Raw genomic sequence first — 21046 nt, 5'->3', positions numbered from 1 at the left:
TCCTGGCCCAGCCGGCGACACGGCCATTGCACCCCGATTAGTCCCCAATTAGACTCTAATCCTGCATGTTTGCATATTGTTTAAATCAATACATTGGATTTTATTGCAGACAAAGCGCCACTGAGCATCGCCCTGTTTATTACAGACAATTAAAGGATTCCATGCATAACATGAAATTGAAAAAAAATTAGACCGGCACCCATTTTCTTGGTAATTAACAGCTGAAGAGCTCTGACAGCAGAGAGCAGCAGGGGGAAGGCAGAAGGAAACACTGGCTGCAGCTGACCTCTGAGATGCCGGGTGCCGGAGCACACAGAGCAGGATCCCACTGCAGGATCCCGCAGCCACCACGCATCAGCCAGGCTGTTCACGGCCAGACCCACCAGCTCCACTCCCTCTGCTGCTCTCCATGCCAGGGCACTGTTTTCCCAGGCGATGCTCCAGGTCGTTTTCAGGACTTGTCTACTGGCAGGGTTATCCCAGCCCAGCAGAGAGCACGACTGTGAACCTGTACTCCTTGGTCAGCACAACACGCTGCGGGGACCCTCCATTTGCTGGCCGAGAACAGCTCAACCAGGCCACCGACAGCCTGGGTGATGCCCAGGGACACGAGGCTTTGTTCAGCAGCGCAAGCACCCCTGGGATCCTTCTGGGGGTCTCCCGCGGTTTAACACCACAGCCCATTGCTTTCATCTGGATAAACCAGCCTTCACACGCCGCAGCCCCATGCTTGTGATGGAGGAGCCGTTCGAGGGGAGCAGGTTCCTCCCCCCAGCACCCAGAAGCAGCCCTGCCTGCTGCCAAAATCCGGGGTTCGGCTGGCACCCCCCGTGCAACGCAAGATAACTCCCACCGGCAGCCGCCAGCCCCTCCCCGGCTCCCGGAGCGGCGCAGACTCCCGTGGGGTCCCCACGTCCCCTCCCGGGGGCCCATCCCCTCCGCTGCAGACCCAGCGATGCTGAACCTGTCACGCCGATTTCTCTGCTCATCTCAAGCCTTTCTGCTCTGCAAACGCGCACAGACAGACATTTCAGCGGCTAATTGGGGAAACCGGGACCTTTCCCTTTGCAAGGAGCCGTTATTTCCGTGCAGAGCTGCTGAGCGGGTGGGGACGGCAGCACAGGGAGATCCAGTGCGAGGGCTGGGGGACAGCACTGGGCAGCCCCCGAGAGGGGCTGGGTACGTAATGCCATGGAGGCACGTGGAAGGGAGGAAAAAGAGCTTGTGACATGTATTGGCACCAGCACAAAGCTGGTTCTGCACGTTTTGGCTCAATCCTGCCCACCCAGCCTCAGCACTGGGTTTGGGGGAGCAGACTGGAAGCCCCCAGGGCTGGGAAAGGCCATTCGAGTGGGCTCGGGGCTCGCACAGACCCTCCTGGCATGGGAGATGCCTGGACAGGGTGTCCTTCCCACCACCCCCCAGCACCCACTGCCCTCGGCCAAGGTGGGGTATGAGCTGCTGTCAGCTCGGATCTGCCCGGGAAGCTGGGAGACTCCTGCTACAAAGGAGAATGCTTCCCTGCCACACTTCAGCGAGATGCGAGCTGACAGGGCCTGGGGACGCCAGCTCCAGCAGCGGGGGAGCATGAGCTGCTCTTTACATCCCGTGACTTTTTTGGGATACTGGTGGAAGGGCCTTTTTTGGGAGCAGTGGACAGCAGGGGAGCAAATTCCTGAAATGCTCCAGCTCAGCCCAACCTGCGATGAGCAGCCCCTGAGATCATCCAGGAGGAAAAAGGGAAGGCAGCAAACCCTTGTCCCTACCCTCACCCAGCAGTTTGGACTGGCACAAAAGCAGTGCTGGAGGCTGTGCCTGCAGCCACTGCTCCCTGTTTTGGGGTAGCGCAGCTCTTTCTGCTCATTTGGCACCAGAACTGGGGGGTCCGGGTCCTGGCTGCAGGAGCACAAGGACACCAAGAGCAACCTGAGCTCACTTGGGCACCACTGAAAATCACAGGCAGCAATTAAATCACTCTTGACCCAGTTGAATTTGAACTGGCATCTGCAACACGAAGACATCTTTCATCTGTGGACATCCCATATCTAATTGTCGCCTGCACTGCAATTCATCGTGAGACAACAGAAATCTATGATTTGCCTTGCAAGAAAACGCCTAATGAACAATAATTTGTTTTTAAGTTGGGGGTCTTTCTGGCATAGAGCTAATAAATTGTAATGATACTGATTAACACATCTGTTTGCCAGCTAAGCTCCTCCACAGCTTTGCTCCACGAAATGCAAGCGATTACAGCCTTTGCAGAAATAGCTGATCAGAGAAGCCAGAGGGGAAACGGGGAAGATGGAGCAGCATCTGTGAAAGCTGCCTTTGATGTAGCTGTAGATGTCAGTGCGAGACAGAGATTCCAGCTCAGAGGAATATCCCATCTTTGTCTAACTCAATTATTTCATTTAATCCATTGTCTTTAATAACTCTCCCTCTCCTCCCAAGGCTCCCCCAGTGCTGACACATTATCAGACACCCACCTTAGCCTGCCCTCTCGGTGGGTTGTGCCAGGCTGAGCCCATCGCCAGAGCAGGCAGCTTGGCCAGGAGCTGCCCAAGAAGGGGCGACTGCTCCTGTGACCACAGGCAGGTGCATTTTCTCAGCACCCAAATGTGCTGGTTTGGCTGGTGAAGGGCTCCAAGAGGAGTGTGATGGGGCAGGGCCCCCCGAGCACCAGGCTTAGCCCAAGCCATCATCACCTCTGCCCAGCTCTGCCTGCACGCTGCAGCCCAGGCAGGAGCACAGACCAGAAGCTTTTCCAGCGCTTGTCCTTAGCTCACTTGGGCAAGGCAGAAAAGACTGGTCCGCTTTTCTCAGCAGCGGTGGACGACTGGGTTTGGGGAGGGATCAGCCCCTCTCCCAGCACAGGTGACATGGGGCCAGGTGGCACCGAGCACCCACAGTGCCAGCGGCGTGACCAGCGCAGAGGGGACACGGGCATCACATCAACCGGTTCCCAGCCCTAATTTGTGATTCGCGGTCGCGTGCCTCCCTCCGGGCTCACGCCTCAGGAGGCTGGGAAAAGTTGCCCATGACAAAGCTGGAAATGACATTTTTAACCAAAAGCGTGGGGGAGAAGGTCAGCTCCAGACGAGTGGAGCAGGCTGCGGTGGGAGCAGCATCCTGCACAGGCACCGGTTCCCCACCACCACGGAGGGGGGGAGGAGGGTTGGGGAGGTGAGGGGAGCAGATGCCGTCTGCAATTTCCCCACATAAGCAAATTGCAGTCCTGTGCAAGCAGAAGCTAACTTCACCTTGAACGCCAGAGCAAAGCGTGCGCAAGGCTGACAGCGCAGCAAAGCCCCAAGGGCTGTGACTGTCTGCTGGAGCCCTGGACGCTGGCGGAGGTCAGGGACGACGCAGAAGTACAAAGAGCATACTTGCACGCTCCGAGATTCTTTGGCTCGATAGGAAATGCATCCCTGGACAGCCTCCCATCGAGCCACAACTGGGTCCGGGGGGAGAATCTGGAAGCTACAGGCTAGAATTTATGAGCCCTGCTCCCATTAAAATAGCAGGCAATATTTCCATCTGTCAGTAAACAATGATAAACAGACCAGCTCCTTTGCATATCCTAGGCCTTGCTCAAACAAAACCACCACCAGGGAGGGCAGGATTTGGCATACAGATGACCATTGCCATGCTAGGAATTTACGGCTCCAGCCTGCCCCGTCTCTAGCAAGTGCAGAAGCAGGTATTTATACAGACTGATCCACAGAGGTCTGCCAAGGCCAGGGCAGCATAGCCAGGGCCCTGGCACCGACCGCAGCACCCAGTTACCCACCCTCTTGGTTTGCTGGGGATGAGCATCCTCCTGACCCGGCTGTGAGCCGGGTCCCATCAGCACTTTCCTGCCTTTGAAGAAGTCCAGTGCTCAGCAGGATGGAAAATGCTGGAGGGGAACACGGGTCCAGATTCTCACCCAGGACCTCCCCACCCCACAGATGTGCCAGAAGTCACCAGTGAGCACAGCAGCAAAGGCACAAGCACTGAGGGAGGACAGCCACCCAGTACGCAGAGAGCATCGTCTGTGTGTGGGACACGGTGCCATGATCACCCATCCCACTAACTGGGGCTGGGACGGCCAGACGCAGCAGGTTTTACCACCCTGCAACCCGCTCCTGCTTTGCTGTTTGCAAAAGCATTGCAGATTTGTTTGCCAACAGATGTTGCCAGCTTCAGATGTTATTAAACAAACATTTCCTCACAAAACTGGGAGTAGACTCCAACCCCTTACTGCTCTTCAGCAGAGCAGCTCCTTGCAGGACGGCACGCCGTGGGCCGCAGAAGGGCAGCCGGGGGGCACGGTGCTGGGCAGTGAGGGGCTGGCATCGAACGTGCGGTTTTACAGGATTCCGGCACATTCCTGCCCTTTCCCCTTCCCCTCAACTTCTCATCACCCTCACACCAGATAAAGGCATCAATTAGCTACAAAGTGCTTTGGAGACCTCAGCTCATTAATCCAGCTTGTAATTAGTCTGTAAGGAAAGGAGGTCGGTTGCCAAGCCAGCTGCCCAATGCAGCTCAAAGGGGGCTGCACCAGGACCCCCTGCGACCGCTGGTCCCTGCGGAGCAGCCACAGGGTGCACAGCCAGTGACACCCTCCTCGAACGGCAGCGGGGTCCCAGGGAAAGCACTGGCCTCAGGCTGGGAATACTGGGCTCCGGGCACTGCTCTGGGCACACCTGTCTGCACCAGGAAGAAAAAATGCCCTTGGTTTGCTGCTTAATGCAAGGCAAACCCTCGCAGCCGAAAGGCTCAGGCAGAGCTGGTCAATCGTTGTTGCAGGGTGACATTTGTGGGCACGTTTCCCTGCTTTTATGCAGGAGAAAATCTGCAGCAGTCAGCTGTACAGGCCCAGGCCAGGTAAATGCCAACAGATGGCACAGAGGGCAAGCGAGTCCTTGCCCCCGCACGAGCTCCAGCCCGGCGGCACAGCACCTGCCATGTGCCAGCATCCCTGCTGCGGCTGATGGGCGAGGGGCCGGCACCACCCACCCACCCACCCAGACCCCGGGGACAAGCGCCAGCCCTTCTTGTACGCTCAGAAAGTGCCCCCAGAGAACTAACGAGAGGGGCTTAGAGGAGACTGCTGTCACCAAGGTGACATTTGGAAAAAAAACAGGCAGGAAAGCGGAGACTTGGTTAGTCAGGCTCAGCATGATGGGATCACCTCGTTGCTCTTTAGAAGAGGCTTTGTCCAGCCACCAGCAGACATGCTCCTTCCTCGTGCTGCAGCCTGACTAGTTAATACACGGCTCTGCACTGCCTGGACTTGCTAACAACATGGAGTGGATGTCAAGCCTGCCTGGAGGGATGACACCGGGCTGCTCTCTTGCCAGTCATAACACAACAGAGGTTTTTTACAATAACTAGGCAACTAACAGGAGCTCCACCGCCAAAAAGAGAAACCCTCCCCAACTCACAGCAGCCTCAGACCACTACACCCCCAGCACGGCATTACATGGACAACCAGCAAGTAGAAGAGGCCACTGCGCACGTCACCCCCAGGAGTTCAGATACAGGTGCTTCAGGGCATCCCACAAAAGATACCTTCGCCTCCTAATGCTGCAACACCCGAGGTCCGTGCACTCAGCCCATCTCCTAAACACTTCGCAAAACAAAACCACGGACCCTAAAACATCATGTCAAGGGCAAACACGGAGCTGTCTTGGCTGCCACTTCTGCTAAGTGTTTTTTTTGATAAACATGGGTCTCTAAACAGAAAACAAGACCCACCCTTGTTGCAATGCTGGTGCTTCCTTCTCACTGGAACAGATAGACCCTGTTAAACACATCGAGTCCAGATGGCACAGCTTCTCTGGTTTGTTGTAGGGCCCATCAAGTGTCGGTGTCACAGCAGACAATATCCCAGTGCTCGCTGGTATCCCAGTGAGCTAACGGCAGGCAACAGATCCCCTTGTACAAGGGACTCGGGGCAGTGACCTCCCCTGTGCAAACACACCACAGAAGCCCTCCCCGGGCAGCCTCTCCTGGGGCTGCAGGACAGAAGCAAGATCCCCCACCACAAGCCAGCACAATGAGACAATTTGCCAAGGACGTTATGTGTCAGAGGGCCAGTGGAATCCAAGGCAGCTACATACTGCCAGAGTATCTGAGCACAGAACACAGCAGGTTAGCAGGGGTTGCCAGTGCAGAGCACCCCAACAAAAAAATGAAGTTTCAGGAGATCATAGCTTCCCACAAAACCTCCAACCATATTTGAAAGCATCACTTGAGAGCTTTTAACCCTCGGCACCAAAATCTAAGCAGTATTTTGAGACAACAGCAGCCAAACTCAGCACAGTTACAGGACACGTGCACAGCAGGAGGCTGGAGGGACAGGGTCAGGATGGCACCTGGAAAGCAGGTAGCCAGTAACCCAGAAGCCGGCAGCCACTCCACCCTTGGATGTGCTCATCCCAGCTGCACAAGTCATCTACAGAAACCCAAGAAGATGCTCACAAAGACACAGAGTACCAGCAACCATACTTGCACATGGACGGGACCCACATGCATCCATCCATCCGGCGCAGCAGCGCGGGCTCTCAGGCCCCAAAACCACTCGAGGACCGGCAGTGACAGCGTGCTGGGGAAGCCCCTGGAGTTCAGGCAGACAAGCAAGTGACAGATGCCGAGGACAGCACAGCGTTCCCGAACATCCCACAACTCCAGCACACCAAGCCCAGCGGAGTAGCTGTCCCAGAGCAAGGGCAGCCTTTGGGCAACCCTGACCTGATGGATGGGCTCCTACCTTGGGCTGCTGGCATCTTCCCCTTGTTGAGCTGCTTGAGGCGCTTCTGGTGGGACTTGCCGTTGTAGTGGATCTGCGCCTGCGCAGCCGAGTTGAGCTGGATGTTGCAGACCTCGCAGAGCGTGAAGGACTGGTGCTTCTTCTCCCGTTTCACGCGCTGCTCAGGCTGGCTTAGCGGGCAGCTGGCCGCCTCCACCAGCCGCACCCCGCTCTCGGGGTTGTGGGATGGGCTCAGGGGCCGCTTCATGCCTGCGGGAGGAAGGACAGACCTGCCGTGAGGACAGAGGGATGGGAACAAGGGGCCAAGCGAGGCAGGAAAATCAAGCACAGGTCCCATGCCTGTGGGGTGCCCAGGCTGCCTGGATCTTGCTCCCTGAGCAAGAACAGCAGCATTTACATCTCTGCAAGAAGTTGCATGAGGCAAGATCAGTGGCATTCCTAAGAGGTTAGTGCTGGAGTAGGGAATAACACACTTCTTCCAAGTTTCTATCACCAAACGACACGCCTCATGTCAGTTAAAGTCTTTGTGTTCACTCCTGGGCAGCACCATAGGTTGGCCGAGGGAAGAGCTGGGATGGTAACCAACTCTCTGCAGGCAAGAAATTCAACTGGTTGGACTCGTGCGCTGCTCTGGTGTCCTGCAGCCCATCCCCGCCATGGCAGGAGGAGGACCAGCAACAGTACCTCAAGCCACGAGCACTTTCTAGCCCATGTTAAGTGTGTGCCTGTCCTGACCGCAGGGTTCTGCGGGAGCAACTCGCATTGGGAGCTCAAGTCCCAGACCCACACAGGGCCACCATGTGGAAGAGCTGCCCACGGAGGGGTTGTGGTCAGCCAGGGACGGCCCTCCTGCAGCCTTCGCCTCACAGACACACAGTCCCCACTGCCCGACCCCGAACTGGGAGCTGGTGGGACATCCAGAACTGAGCCTTGGAGAGGCCCAAAGGTCACCCGAGCCCTGTGATCCAGTTACCACCTTGGAGCTGGCAGCTGCCAGTTACAAATACACACAGGCACGCTGTGCCGAGACACCCCAAGGGGCCAAGAGCGGGGGACTGGGGTGTCTGTGGGTGGCCAGACAGGCTGCAAAGGTGCACTGCAGAGATGCCCTTGGCATCCTCGGGAAGGGCTGTGCAGACACTGCTCAGGGGTTCACCGGTGCCCTCCTCGGACGTTAGGGACCAGATCAGGGGCTTTGGTTTATGCAACAAGCAGCCTGAAGCACCGTGGCCATCCCTGCCTGACTTGGTGCAGCACCATCCTGGGAAACCTCACCCAGCAGCTCCAGCCACTGCTCCTGATGGTGGGAAGCCCTGCACATCCCCTCGGACACGGCTTGTGTTCCCCAGTCCCGCACCCACCTCCGCGCCCGTGTTTTTGCACGGGCCGAGCTCCCGCAGACTCCCCTCTGGGACAAATCACATAATTCCTCTCCAGAGGCGACCCCTCGCAACTTGAGCACCCCAAGAATTACCCCCAGCTCCCCAGCAGCCAGCCGGGGGTGCTCTGGGACCCCGGCGGGGGTGGGTTGGGGGGGCCTGCCCTCCCCCCCCAGCACCCCGAGCCTCCCAGGGGAGGAAGGTCTCGGTGCGCTGACAGCAGCCAGGCACAGCTCGGCCCCGGGAGCCGGGCAGGGGGGGCCCGGCGGGGCCCGGGCGGTCTCCGGGCGCTGCAGCCCCGGCCGCGGCCCCGCGGTGGCGCAGAGGCTGCGGGCGGCGGGCCCGAGCCGCGGGAGCCGGCGGCTCTGCGGGCACCGGGCTGGGGCAGCCGCGGGTACCCCCCACCCGCCCGGGCGTGGGTGGGTGGATGGGTGCGCTCCCACCCACCCACCCGTGCGGCGAACGCCCCGGTCCTCAGCGGGTTTTGGCGTTTTCAGGGCGCCGGACCCGTCTGGCTCTTTCCAGCTCCCCGAGGTGACAATGAGCATCTCCCTTAGGAGTTCTCGTCAGCAAAAAGCAACGGCAGGTTTTTCCACGGGCTGTGAATGGAGCCGGAGGCGAAAGCCAGGACCTGCGGGGATGGAGGGCGACCCAGGCTGCGGCAGCAGAGCCAGCCCGGTGTCACCCCAGGGGACATCACCACCCCGCGCCCACCGCAGCGTTTGTCACCATCTCCTGAAGGAGTTAATGTCATTTTTGCTCAGGGAGGGGGTCTGCGTGTGGGGGTGGGCCAGGACCTGCACAACGTGCTCCAGCCTTGCAGCCAGCTGTGCATCAGGCAGAAGGTGGGACCGACCACCAACGGTCCCTTCCAGCCTAAATTGCTCCATGATTAGCCAAAAATGTTAACAATAAGATCCTTAAACTCCTGCTTCACCGGTTAAAATAATAAGGAGCATAACTAAAAGGAGATTTACATTAAATATAAGTAACTCTACTTTGGGCAGAAGGATTTAGGAGCCTGAAGTTCGCGTGCAGCCCTCTGGTACCCATTAACCCTGGACTCTCTCTAGAGACCTCAGGGTTTTTCCTGAGGCTCCAGCTTCACATTTCAATGAAAATGAAAGAAAATGCATATCCCTTGTGCTTGAGACAAGTGAAACAAGCATGGCCCAGCACTTAAAGGCTCAAAAACTCCCTAAATTGTATTTACAAAAACCAGCTAATGTTTTTCAGATGAAATCTCCTGGACTTGGCACGCTTGGGACTGGCACAGCAGCAGGACAGAGCCGCCCCACACCGAGAGCAAAGATCTCAGCAGCAGAGCTGCCCCGTCCAACTGAACCACGTCATTTGTGGTCATTCCCCAAAACTCACAGCAATCAATGCCTGACTGCACTCAGATGGGCAGGGAGCCCCGCAGCACCACAGGGAGAGGGCCTTTACCAGAATAACCATTAGCAGAGCAGCTGGAAAGCAGATCTGGGAGACGATCAGCATCGGGAATGTGAAACGGGGCCTTGGGGATGCAGCAGGACACACAGAGCGCTGGTGGGGACACGCCAGCAGAGGCAGGTCCCCGGGTGCCCTTGGCATCCTCCCTCTCCCTGGGTATTTTTAATGCAATTACATCCCAGGACTCAGAGCTAAAATTGGAACATTATGTGGACAAAGTATCCCAAAAGTCTCCCTCATCTTAAAAAAAGGAACTGCTGTTGCTTTGATTAGGCAGAGGCTCCCTGTCCCAGCTCTCATTGCAGTGTTTAAAAGGTCTGTCCTAATTGCGTGCACGCTTGTCTCATTCACTTAATTTCTGCTGCCCCTGTTCTGCTTCTCAGGTGTCAGGACCATAAATTTGGCGATTCTTGGCTGGGACAGGTCACTGCACATGTAAGGACCAGCAGCTCCCTGACTGACAGCTACTTTGGGGCAGATTTTGCCTTTGCAGCAAAGCATTGAGGATCTTTTGGGGGGCTGTTACCCCCTTTCACAGGAGGGAAACCAAGGCACAGTGAAGGTGAAATGACACCCCACACACGCCCAAGGTGACTCAGGGGCTCTGAGCCAAACCCAGCACCAAGCACAGGGTCAACGCATCCTGGCTCCACTGCCCGATCCCACCCCAGGGCCAAAGCCACCAAGCTTTTGTCTTCTCCATGGAGGACCATGAACAACCTCATCTTTTGGGTGGTCTTCCCAAGGGGTCCAGTGCTCCACTGGGATGGGGGGGGGGGGGGTTTCACTCACCCACCTCTGCCCAGATTTCACTCGGCTGATCAGCACCAACGACCCCTCCCCAGGCCCATGATGTCCCCCCCCCCCCATCTGCACTTTTTGCTGCCCTTTGCTCGGAACTGCCGAGGGCTGTGCCGACCCCGCCGCCGGCAAAGCGGGGCCAAAGGCTCCTGCAGGGTGCGAAAAGCTCCCTGACAGATGTCCAAATCTGTCTGAAATAAAAGAAGGTCAGAGCAGCTTGGGTGTCACTGCAGCAGCGAGTGCTGCGTCAAAGTGTCCATCCTCCCACCGCGTGGCATTTCCAGGATACGCTGCCCACCCAGCATGGCAAGCCCCCAGTCCCCCACTGGATGCTGGTCCTCATCCCAGTCCCCAAGCCCTGGACACCCTGTGACACACACAGCCTCAGCCCAGGACTGCAGCACTGCAATCTCTGAGTTCAAGGGAGATTTCCCCCTCTAGCCCTCGGTGCTTTTATTGTTTGCAATCACTTGGAATAACAAATTGATTCTGGGATTGCCATCCCCTCATCCCCTGTCACTCCCAGCAGCCAGATTGGTCTCCCCAGCCAAGCGGCACAGCAGGCTGCCAGGCAGGTGGGTTTGCACAGCGAGTTCGTAATTTTAAGGTCAGTTTTATATACTCCTGTACAGTAGCCCATAACCTCAGGTCTCTCCCTCTCTTTTTTAATAGCACCATAAACATGTTGCGAAAGGCTGTAAAGCGCTGACAAATGTTAGAAAGAATTTTAAATCCAGGCATTAAATATCTGAAATAAGAAACACTCTGGTTTATAGAGGGTGCACGACGGCAGAGCTCGCCTCCTTTCCAGAGAGCATCCATGCAGGTGGAAGGGAAGCGACGGAGTGAGGCTCTGCCAGGTGAGGACATGCCTCTTCATCTGCTCCAGGACCTTTGCAGCCACTGTTCCCCCTGACCACCCCAGTTCAGCCCCCCACGGACCACCCTTCCCCACCAACAGCGATTTCTCCTCCCAGGAGCCAGGCCAGATGCATTTGCACCAGGGGCCCGGGCAGCAGGAGTCTGTCCCAATGCTGGCACTGGCCCCAGGGACGCTGTATGCCTGGGCTCCAGGGTAACCATTCAGCTGATGCCACAGCCCAAATTAATTTCAGCCCCTGGAAAACCCTGACTGGTCCCCTGAGCACCTGGGGCCTGGCCTTGGCACACACACAGCAGTGAGATCCCATTTCCCAAGACCCCGGCACCTCCAGGCTTCCTCTGCAGGAACCGGGCTTGCCCTGTGGTCCCCGCCGCAGGAGACATCCCCGTAGCTGCTCTGCGCAGTCAGCAGCTGAGTTTCTGAAGCAGCCCCATGCTGGGACATCCTTTACTTCAGCTCCTAAATGCAAACCAAACTCTTTAGCAACTATAACTTCCCACGCAGGCTGTGGGCACCGGAGAGCGGCTCTGTGCCGACATGCACCTGCAGCTGCCCACGCACCCCGCGAGCACAGGGACGCAGCATCCCTCACCTCTGCGGCCAGGGAGGGTCAAGTCTCAGTGAGCCCCTGGGCTGTGCCGGTGGACCAAACAGTGCCCTGTGCCACAGTTGGCCACCTTCTGCTGGGCGGCTCTGCCAGGAACTTGCAGACGGCAGCAACCCCCGATGCCGGCAGGGAGGAGCGAGGAGGATTAGCGGAGGCGATGCCAGCAGACATCTGCAGCGTGCTGACACATTTACGCACCCTCAGCCTGCAAAGGAGGAGCTGGAGCTCAGGGCACATGGCAGGTCTTGCAGCCACCCACCCTCCATGCTGGGCCCCCCCAGATCTCAAAACAGCTGCTTTTTAGCAGGGGGAATAGGCTTGCACCCAGAAAAGCAGCTACCTGGGCATGAGCTAAGTCACCGGGACAGTGGGGTTCTGGCCAAACTACAAAATCGTGATGAGAGCATGGGTTCGATGCACATTGGGTCCTTCACCTCAATTCTGAAACTCTGGATAACCTGAGGACAGACACGGCAAGGCCGTCCCAGGGTGCAGGGAACGCAGTTAAGCGCAGCCCGGCCAGAGGTTTCCATGCTGATGCAGCCCGAGCATCTGCCCAGGGATGTTCTCCCAGTCCTACCCTGGCAGGGACCCCTGGGCTCCCTCCTGCCATCAGCACAGATTTGTGTCCCACAGGTCTTTTATTGGGCCTGAACACAACAGACCCAACACATGGGGCCAGAACCTCCACCAGTAAAACTGCCTTTGCCACAGAGCTGAAGTGGCATCAGAATTGCTAATCTGGAGGTCTGTCCCATTCAGTAATGTGAAATCAGGGAAACTACCACCTGAACCTAAAGTTTGGATGAACTTGTTAAGAGCAAGAAATCTAAAAAAAAACCAAACCGATTTGACTTCACATGATTCCATAACAGTGAATCCGCTTTCCTTATCTCTGGTTAAGTGCTCATAATAGTAAATAAAAGCAACAGAAGTATAAGAATTAGTATGAAAGTCACCACCAACAGCTGTCACAAAACTTGCTTAAACATCCCAAGCAATGACCTTATTTGCAGTGGCCCTGTTTGCATTTGCAAGGATCCACAGGAAAACCAGAGAATACCACAAACCCTTACCCGAGCACGACTCAAATCACTGCCTCTCATTGCTGGCTCAGTTTGCTCTTTTCTACTGGAATTTGCTGTTAGAGCTGACAGTGCGTCCCCATTAAAATTGTCTTGAATGCACAAATTAGCCAATAGTTCCCATGCTTGGAGGTGTAAATCTCAGGAGAGGGGCAGTTCGAGTCTTGGAGCAGCTCCGTGATCCCATCACTGCCGCACACAGAGGCCAAGCAGGTATTTGCACGGGAGCCCTGGCTGCGTCCACCCTCTAGAGCACGCAGGGAGCCCCAGACCCCCACCCCAGGGCACAGGGGAGCCTGGCTGACCAAGGCAGCCGCTCCGTCCTGCCTTTGTACAGGCAATTGCACAGCCTCACTGCTGGCGCGGGCAATTTCCAGTCCACCCACCCATTTGGGTTCCAGGCAAAGCGATGCTGAAGAGGCAGCGCCTGGTGCCCCCAGCCCAGTGCTGGCAGGCCCTTACCTGATCGCCGGCAAAGGGAGCACCGAGCCCTGCCCTTCGCAGCCACCGAGCCGGCTGCCGCCCGTGTGCCGCAGCCGTCAGGGCACAGCAGACACCCCTACGCCCGGAGACTTTCCGACCCTTGTCTCATATTTCAAGGAGCACTTCAAATGCTGTTTGATCGCCACCAAGTCAGCCCTCATCAGCAGCCTCCAGACGAGAGCCGGGGCGAGCACGAGCTGGGTGCCTGCAGCTCAGCAAGTTTCCAAAAAGCCCCGAGCGTCACGCGGGGGAGCGGGCGCCAGCTGGCAGGAGGCTGCACTGGAGGAGCTACTTTGTGCCAAGAGCAGGCGAATGCACCTGACATCAGCTCTGTTGGTGAACAGGGAGACGGGGGCACTCCCCAGGCTGCCTCTAAGGTCAGACCCAGAAAATTCCCTGTGTGGCTTCATAAAGAGGCATCCGCCACCGGTGGAGGGATGCAAAAGCAACCGGCCTTGGCTGCAGCGAGCACACGGGTGCTCTGCCCCATGGGATGGAGGTGGCCCAGGAGACCTGCTACAGCATCAAGAGATGCTCTGATGTCCCGGACTAAAGAGCCGAGCAAACACAGGCAGACTGCAGATTTCAGAGGCCCCTGGCCATGCCTACATCACTTTCAGCATTTCATAACACGGCATCAAAACAGCCCCCTTCTGCCCCCCCCCCCCAGCCCCAACATATGCTCCACTAATGCCAGAGCAAGGCACATTTTAGGATCAGTCCATAAACCATCCGTTGTCAGACAAGGATTAGTATGAGCCAGCCTTCCCAAAGAGCTCAGGGCTGCAGGCTGGCTCCTGGCACAGGGACCAGGGCACGCAGGGGGCTCAGACCATCCTCAGACCTCGGGTCTAAGCCCCCCAAATGCTCAGGCTGGCTCTAACCCTTGGATGCCCCCCGGGGTCCCCATCAGCCCCGCTCCCACATGCTGAAGGGCAGGGGGACATCCTGCAGCACCCCAGGCATGCAGAGGGCATTGCACGGGCACACTGGTGATGCTGTGCTTGTCCTGTCGCTTGCACATCAGAGATCATTAACACCGCAGGGCTGCGTGTCCCCTGAATCAGCAGATCTTGGCCTGGCTCCCGAAGAGCGAGGACAGCTAAAACCCAAACTGAAGGAGACGCCGTGGAGGGAACAACGCTGCTTTTCTGCAGTGGTGCAGAGAACATGCCCATCTGCCCCAGGAACCAAAACCTGGGAAGTGCCCCTCAGCTCCCATCCCAGGGTCCCACAGTCCCTCAGCTTCTAGCACCACATTGGCAACGAGTTGATTAATCAGCTTCAGCAGGGACCAAACGGGCAGAGTGTGGGGTAATGAGAGAGAAAACATGGTGATGGCAGGGCAGGCAGGGCGCACAGACTGTGTCTTTTTAGAATGATAGATGAGATGATGAAGGGTCTGGCAAGCACGCTGTCCTGGGCACGGGTGACAGCCAGGTCCCATTCCTCCCCTGGGGTGGGTGAGGGTGGGCTCCCAGCAGTGACCCACCCACTCTCACACCAGTGGAGAAAAAAACAAAGCAAACACAGGCAGGGAGTCTGACATTTTGTCCCCAGGGGTTCAGCTGTAAATGTTAGCACAGCATAAAGGAGCAGCGGGAGAGGAAAGATTGAGGCGCCAGCGATTCATCATCCCAACTGGCTGCTGTTCCCCCCGGCCGCTCCGCATGCTGCCAGCTGAGGAACGCCTGGCACGGGGCTTGCAAGATCACAAAATCCTTCATGTATCTTGTGATCAGCACAAAGATTAGGGCAGAGCCACCTACTACAAAGGTGCGGCGAGCTGAGGATGTGCCTGCCCTTGGTGCAGCCACCCAGCCCTCTCCCCAGCACTGCCCCACCAAGGTCTCACACAATGCCAAAATTCAAGGAGGGCACAAAGCTCCCAGAGGATGGAGGCGGGCAGGGCACCCCGGCTGAGCTGGCTGCCTGCGGGCATCATCCAGGGCTGGGAGGAGCCGGCAAGGTGGGGATCTGAAGTGTCACCGCAGAAGACGAATAAACCAGGTAGCTTTGCCAACTTTTGGGGAGAAAGCAGGAATGTTACCCTGGCACCCCATTCATAACGGGGCGGCTGCCAGAGGAGCGCTGCCCAGCCAAAGGGATCGGGGAGGTGATGGCTCTGGCTGCTCCCCCGCCTCCGTGCCGCTCGCCTCTTAAAATAGACCCGAGGAGTGCAACCCGATGCAGCCACGGGGCAAGTCTTGGCCGAGGTGCTCCTCGCTGGCTCTTCCTAGTCGCTACAAACAGGATTTTTTTTTTTTTTTCCCCAAATCCCCCTGAAATCAAATCCAGACACCACTTGTGAGATGGCATGTATCCTCTGGGCACAGGGCTGGCTCCCATCACCCCAGCGGAGCCCCGACCCTTGTGGCACCTCGCACAGACCCATAAACAATGAGGTGACGCCGCACGTGGCACGACTCTGCTGGCGTTGGAGTTCCCCAAATGCACCGTCCCTCCTGTGCTGCTTGAGGTAACCCCTGCCCTGATCCTGACCCTCACCAGTCTCCTCACTGAGCTTGCTGCAACTATTTTCTCTTGGAAAATAAAATACGGAGAAACACATTACGCCACAGGAAAGCAGCTGAGCCCCGGCAGCGCCTCGTACCCCTCTCGCTGAAGCTGCCACAAGCAAGCTCCCAGAGAAGACGATCTGCCACATGTGCAGGACTCAGAACAAGATTATCACATTAAACATTAAAAGTCCCAGTTCAGAAAGCACCAGCCAGTGCTGCTCCCTCTATGGAGCAAAACTAAAATTTCCTTACAGCTGGGTTCATGCTAGAGCCACATAAATAGAGAAAGCAAAGCTCAGGGGCCTCACCAGGCAAGCACAGCTCAAAGCTTTTGTTCCCAGGTGAGAAAAGACCCTTCCCCGGGGGCCAGCATCCCGGCCAGCCCACCCAGGCAGGATGCGGCCGCAGCCCGGCGCCTGCCAGGCTCCGGCTCTGCCTGCCCAGCCCACGCACAGCTCTGCCATTGCCACGCAGCATCGCGGTGGCGGCAGTGGCGGTCACATTCCCGCACCCACATGTGCCCCAGGAGGGCAGAGGTGAGGGACACCATGACAAATTACAATGACGAGCCGGGGTGCCAGCACAGACCCGCCACAAAGGTGGGCAGGGTCTTCCCTCCTGGCTCCCCTCAGTCCTGCATCTGGATCAGGAGCTTTTCAGGGCAGAAAGTGGCTTTCAAGCACATTTGCAGATAGCTGTTGGCTAACACAGGAGACCTCTGATTTAAGTTGGAGTTCTTGCACACTACTGTATTACAACCTAAATTAAATATTTCATAGCGCTAAGCAAGTGACATTTGAAATCCAGTCATCACAGGGGTATCAAATAAAGATATTTGCAATGGGATCCGTTTAAATCCATGTAGTGCTTTGGATCAGTCCATCAAAACAAGCCCAGTGCTTTATTAAAATAAAAGTTATCAAACACCTGATCTCCTGGAGGAGGCTCTGGAGCCCACACAGTGGAGCTCAGTAGTTCGGGGCGGGGGGGGAACGACAGTAAATAAGCTGAGCCCTGCTGACCCACGAGCCTGCCATTAAAGCATAACTTTGAAAGTTATTTTCATTAAAAAGTTAAGACTGACAAGAGAGCTTGCATCACTTCTGCCTTCTGATTTCTGAACCTTCCATGACCGTACATTGCATGTATTTTAACCACCAGGACTGAAATACCTGTGCCTCATCAGAGGCTCTCCCTCCATCTCAGGATCACCCTCAGAAGAACTTAAACTTGAGAGGGGGTTGCACCAAACACCACCAAAGCAAAGCAATTTCTTCCCAGGCCAGGACCCCCAAACAAAATGGCACATCAGGACATACCGGCACATCACAGGGGCCAGGCTGGCAGAGGGCAAAGCAATCCCTGCCAAGGGACACCAAGGTACAGGAGCAGGAATGCCAGGCAGGACACCCCCACCCAGGTGGGGTCCCCCCCTTGTTATACCCTCCCAAACTCAGCCCAGCTGGGGTTGCCCTGAGCTGGGTGTAACCCACCCCCCGCAGCTCTTGGCAGGGGGATTCACCGCAGCTGCGAGAAGGAAAAGCACCAACCCCTGGCCAGAAATGAAACCTCTTTTCACACAGATCTCTCAAATATGTGTTCTAGGAATTACCTTGATGTTGTTCAGTTCTGACAAATGCCTGATTTACTTCCCTAGTTAAGCAGTATGCTCGCTGCATAGAAACACACTCTAAAAATGAAAGTTTGTCAAAATATAACAAAACTACTTTCATTAACTTCCCTAAAAAAGTGCTTGGATAGATAAAGGCCAGAGAAGGCTTTTCTGCATCAGTCACAGCAGATGTGACACAGAGTCCGGGCAGCAGGATCGGGCTTGATGATGGTGAACATGCATTCAAGGACATATTAGGGGAAAATTTGCTTACCAGCACATGGTTCAGTCCCATCAGCTTCAGTGGGAAAGAAAGGCTTCCCAAGTGCTTTGTTACTGGGACTGCTCTCAGGTCTGCCCTCTGACCACTGGCTACGAAAGCCTGAATTTTGGAAAGAAGGGACCAAGAGAGAAAGCCTGAGTTTGCTGATAACGCAGCGGAAGGGGCCGCCCCTCCACTGATCTGCCCTGGCACGATCTGTCCCAGATCTGTAGCACTTGTCATGGCGCTGAAGTTCCCAAACCTCCCGACTGCTGGGAAGAGCTTGAAAAAGCATCTCTAGCTGAAAGGCAGATGACAAGTAAAAAGAACCCCGAATTTATTGTTTTCTTAGAATTTAGAGTGGGAGGAAAGAAAATGGGACGACCCATGATTTTTTAATGCCTGCAGTTGGCAGTTCCATATTTAATGTGACAGCATCCCTTTAAGAAAAATATGTTCATACACAGGAAAGAAAATAAATTGGCAAAGCAATTTGCTTTCAAGCCAGCCTGACAATTCCCCACACAAACACTTTACTGCAGCCTTGGTTGAGCCGCAGTGGCCAGCGCTCTGTGCTGGGCAGCATATAATCTAAGAGTTTAAGGATGCTTCACTGGTTGACAAGCCCATCTGTGAATACTGGAAGCAGTAATTTATCCCAGAGATGGTACAAAGAAAGAGTGGAAGAAATAATTCATTGTGTGTGAGACGACGGGGAGACGCATTGTCATGTTATCACGCTGACAACCCCACAATACAAACAGAGATGCTTGTTACAGAGTCTGAACCCGGCATGATCAAAAGGGTTTCTTCATTCGGGGTAGGAAGGGGAAAAAAAAAAGAAAGGAAGAAAGGAGAAGAAGACATAAATCAAAGCCTGTGCTTACCATTTCTTATGAAAGAAACTTGTGAGAAATGCTTTCTGCAGAGCAATTAGTAACCAGGATCTGAGGCGAGCGCCGTACGGGCAGGACCCTGCGGGACCCACTGCTGCCGTCCGTCTTCCTTGGGGCTGCGGCAGCATCAGCCCCCGCACGGGCCTTTGGTCCCTGCTCGGGGCAGTGCGGAGGGGGACGTGGCCGAGCCGGCAGCGCCAGCGGGAAGGACAGGTCTGAGGAAGGCGAAGAGCGACAGCACCGGAGCTGCGAGGAGGAGAGGAGCCAGAAACACAGGTCCAAAACCATCCCTTGCTTCTGCATCCGCCCCGGTCTCGTGCCTGGGCTAGAGAGGGACCACACAGTCAGTGCTTGCCGCCTTCAGATTAGCCACGGCAATCCCTCCATCTGCAGGTTATTTTTGCAACCTTTTATTTGTTTTTAGCAATTCTGAGATGTTTACCAAAAGCACTCCCAGAAGTCCTGTCAGCCAGCCGAGGCTGAGGGATCAGTCAGAGACAGCCCAGCCTTTCCCATCACTGCTGGCTCAGGCAGCTCACCCCTTATCTGATCCGCCTCGCAGGAGGTGGGAGCTCAGTCATTTTCCTTTTAATTGGTTTTACTCATTTTTATTAACTGTCAGCTACCAGTGCTCCACCAGATTTTGCAGTTTTGCTGGCTGCTCCGCAGCCCTGGCCGCCCCGAGGGGGATCAGAGCCCCGCAGCACGATGCCACACCGCCCGGCACTGGACTGCGGGCACCCCTGGGCTCCCTGCGGGCAGCAGCAGCTCTCAGGAGGTTCCACCTCAGCCGGTATTCAGGTGATGGGGTCACTTGTCCCACCCTGCTGTACCCTGCACCTCCGGGGCACCCCGACACCTCTTGGATGCTTGCAGCACCCAGACGGCACCATGGCGCTGGCCTGGCCAGCTCAGGTAGCCCGGACCCACGGCAAAGGCACCGGCGAGCAGCCAGCCCCCGCGGGGGATTTGCCTCAGCCAGGTAATGAAGGTGTTTGTGCAGATCTGGCAGAATTATTATACCCTCCAGAATGTGACAAAATCTCGCAGGAGTCGGAAGGGCTCTGCCTTGGAGTGGGCTGGGGAGAAATGTGGAGACCTTCCCGTGCTGCTGGGAAAGACGGGGCCACGTTGGTATGTGGGAGCACTTTGGCCCCTTCCAGTCATCAAGCCCCTAAAGCCTCGAGCCTGCTCACAGTGGTCCCCCAGCCCGGGGCAGCACGGCATGCCCGAGACCCTGAGCCTGGTGGCAGCGAGGACCGGGAGGTGCTGCTGAGGGGTTCCCCAAGAGTGATGGGGGTGCAAGGGTCCCATCACAGAGCTACGTGAGCGGGAGCTGCGCTGTAGGAGCGCAGACTTTCAGCCTCAGCTCACATCTTGAAACGCTGACTTGTCTGTGAACCGCTGGGAAGCCATCACTGACAGGCAAGGAAATTAAATGGGACAGATGATAATTAATTGTCCATGTCTTTGAGTGTCTCCTGGATATGGACTAATGAAGTTATACATTACTTGCTGGCTAGAGGACAGAAGGAAGAGGAAAAGAGTTTTAGAGCTCGGGTTTAATCAGTTCAGTGATAAGCGTGGCCTGAATTAGTCACCTCCTCTCCGCACGCTGTCTTGGTTTCTTCGGTTATCTCTAAGCTGAGCAGCCCGTGGCTCCCGCGAGCCAGCTGGACTCACTCCCCTCCTTTTGCAGCGCCAGGATAAAGTTGCAGGAACCCAATCGCTGCAGTGTGAGCATCCTTTGCTGTAGCAGAGGTCACCAGTGTCAGGAGAGAAGCACGTGTGTCCAATTAAACTGAGAAACCTTTGCTCCGAGAAGGCCAGAAGGCAGCAAGTGTTGGCTGGCAGCGCAGGTGGCGGCTCTAATATTTATTTGGGCAGCACCATTAACGTTATTTAATGAGCTCTAGCGGGTCAGCTTTCCTGTTTGAAAGGAATTTGTAAATGGACTCATGAAAAGTTACTTGTCTCCCTGCCATGGAAAACACGTGGACACGGGCTGCGAGCAGCCGGCCCCGGGCACACCGAGCCATGCACGGTACGTGCCGCAGACGGCTCGCTGTATGGGGGGGCTTCGGGCAGTTTTGTAACAGCACAACGCTCGGGTCCCATCTTGGGCTCGGCTGGCACAGGAGGAGGGACTGGTGACGGGACTGGGACTCACCTCCAGCACTCGGTGAAATTTTGCCTGTTTCCTTTCCCACTCCAGCCCCGGGTGCTCTGGGGCCGCAGCTCTGCACCCGCTCTGCAACACTGTCCCCAAAGGGGACAAGGAGCCCGTCACTGCCCCGTGGC

General features: G+C 56.3%; 1 protein-coding gene across 1 annotated transcript in view; it reads right to left on the bottom strand.

Annotated features, from left to right (window-relative positions):
- The window catches only part of ZNF385C (zinc finger protein 385C), a 99034-nt gene that overhangs the window by 48156 nt on the left and 29832 nt on the right, over positions 1 to 21046 (bottom strand). Inside the window, 1 exon segment of the mRNA XM_069786324.1 lies at positions 6761 to 7009. Coding sequence (XP_069642425.1) covers positions 6761 to 7009 — 249 coding nt within the window.

The sequence above is a fragment of the Haliaeetus albicilla genome, chromosome 7, assembly GCF_947461875.1.
Source record: "Haliaeetus albicilla chromosome 7, bHalAlb1.1, whole genome shotgun sequence".
Taxonomy (NCBI): domain Eukaryota; kingdom Metazoa; phylum Chordata; class Aves; order Accipitriformes; family Accipitridae; genus Haliaeetus; species Haliaeetus albicilla.
This window is presented reverse-complemented; position numbering and strand designations above follow the sequence as displayed.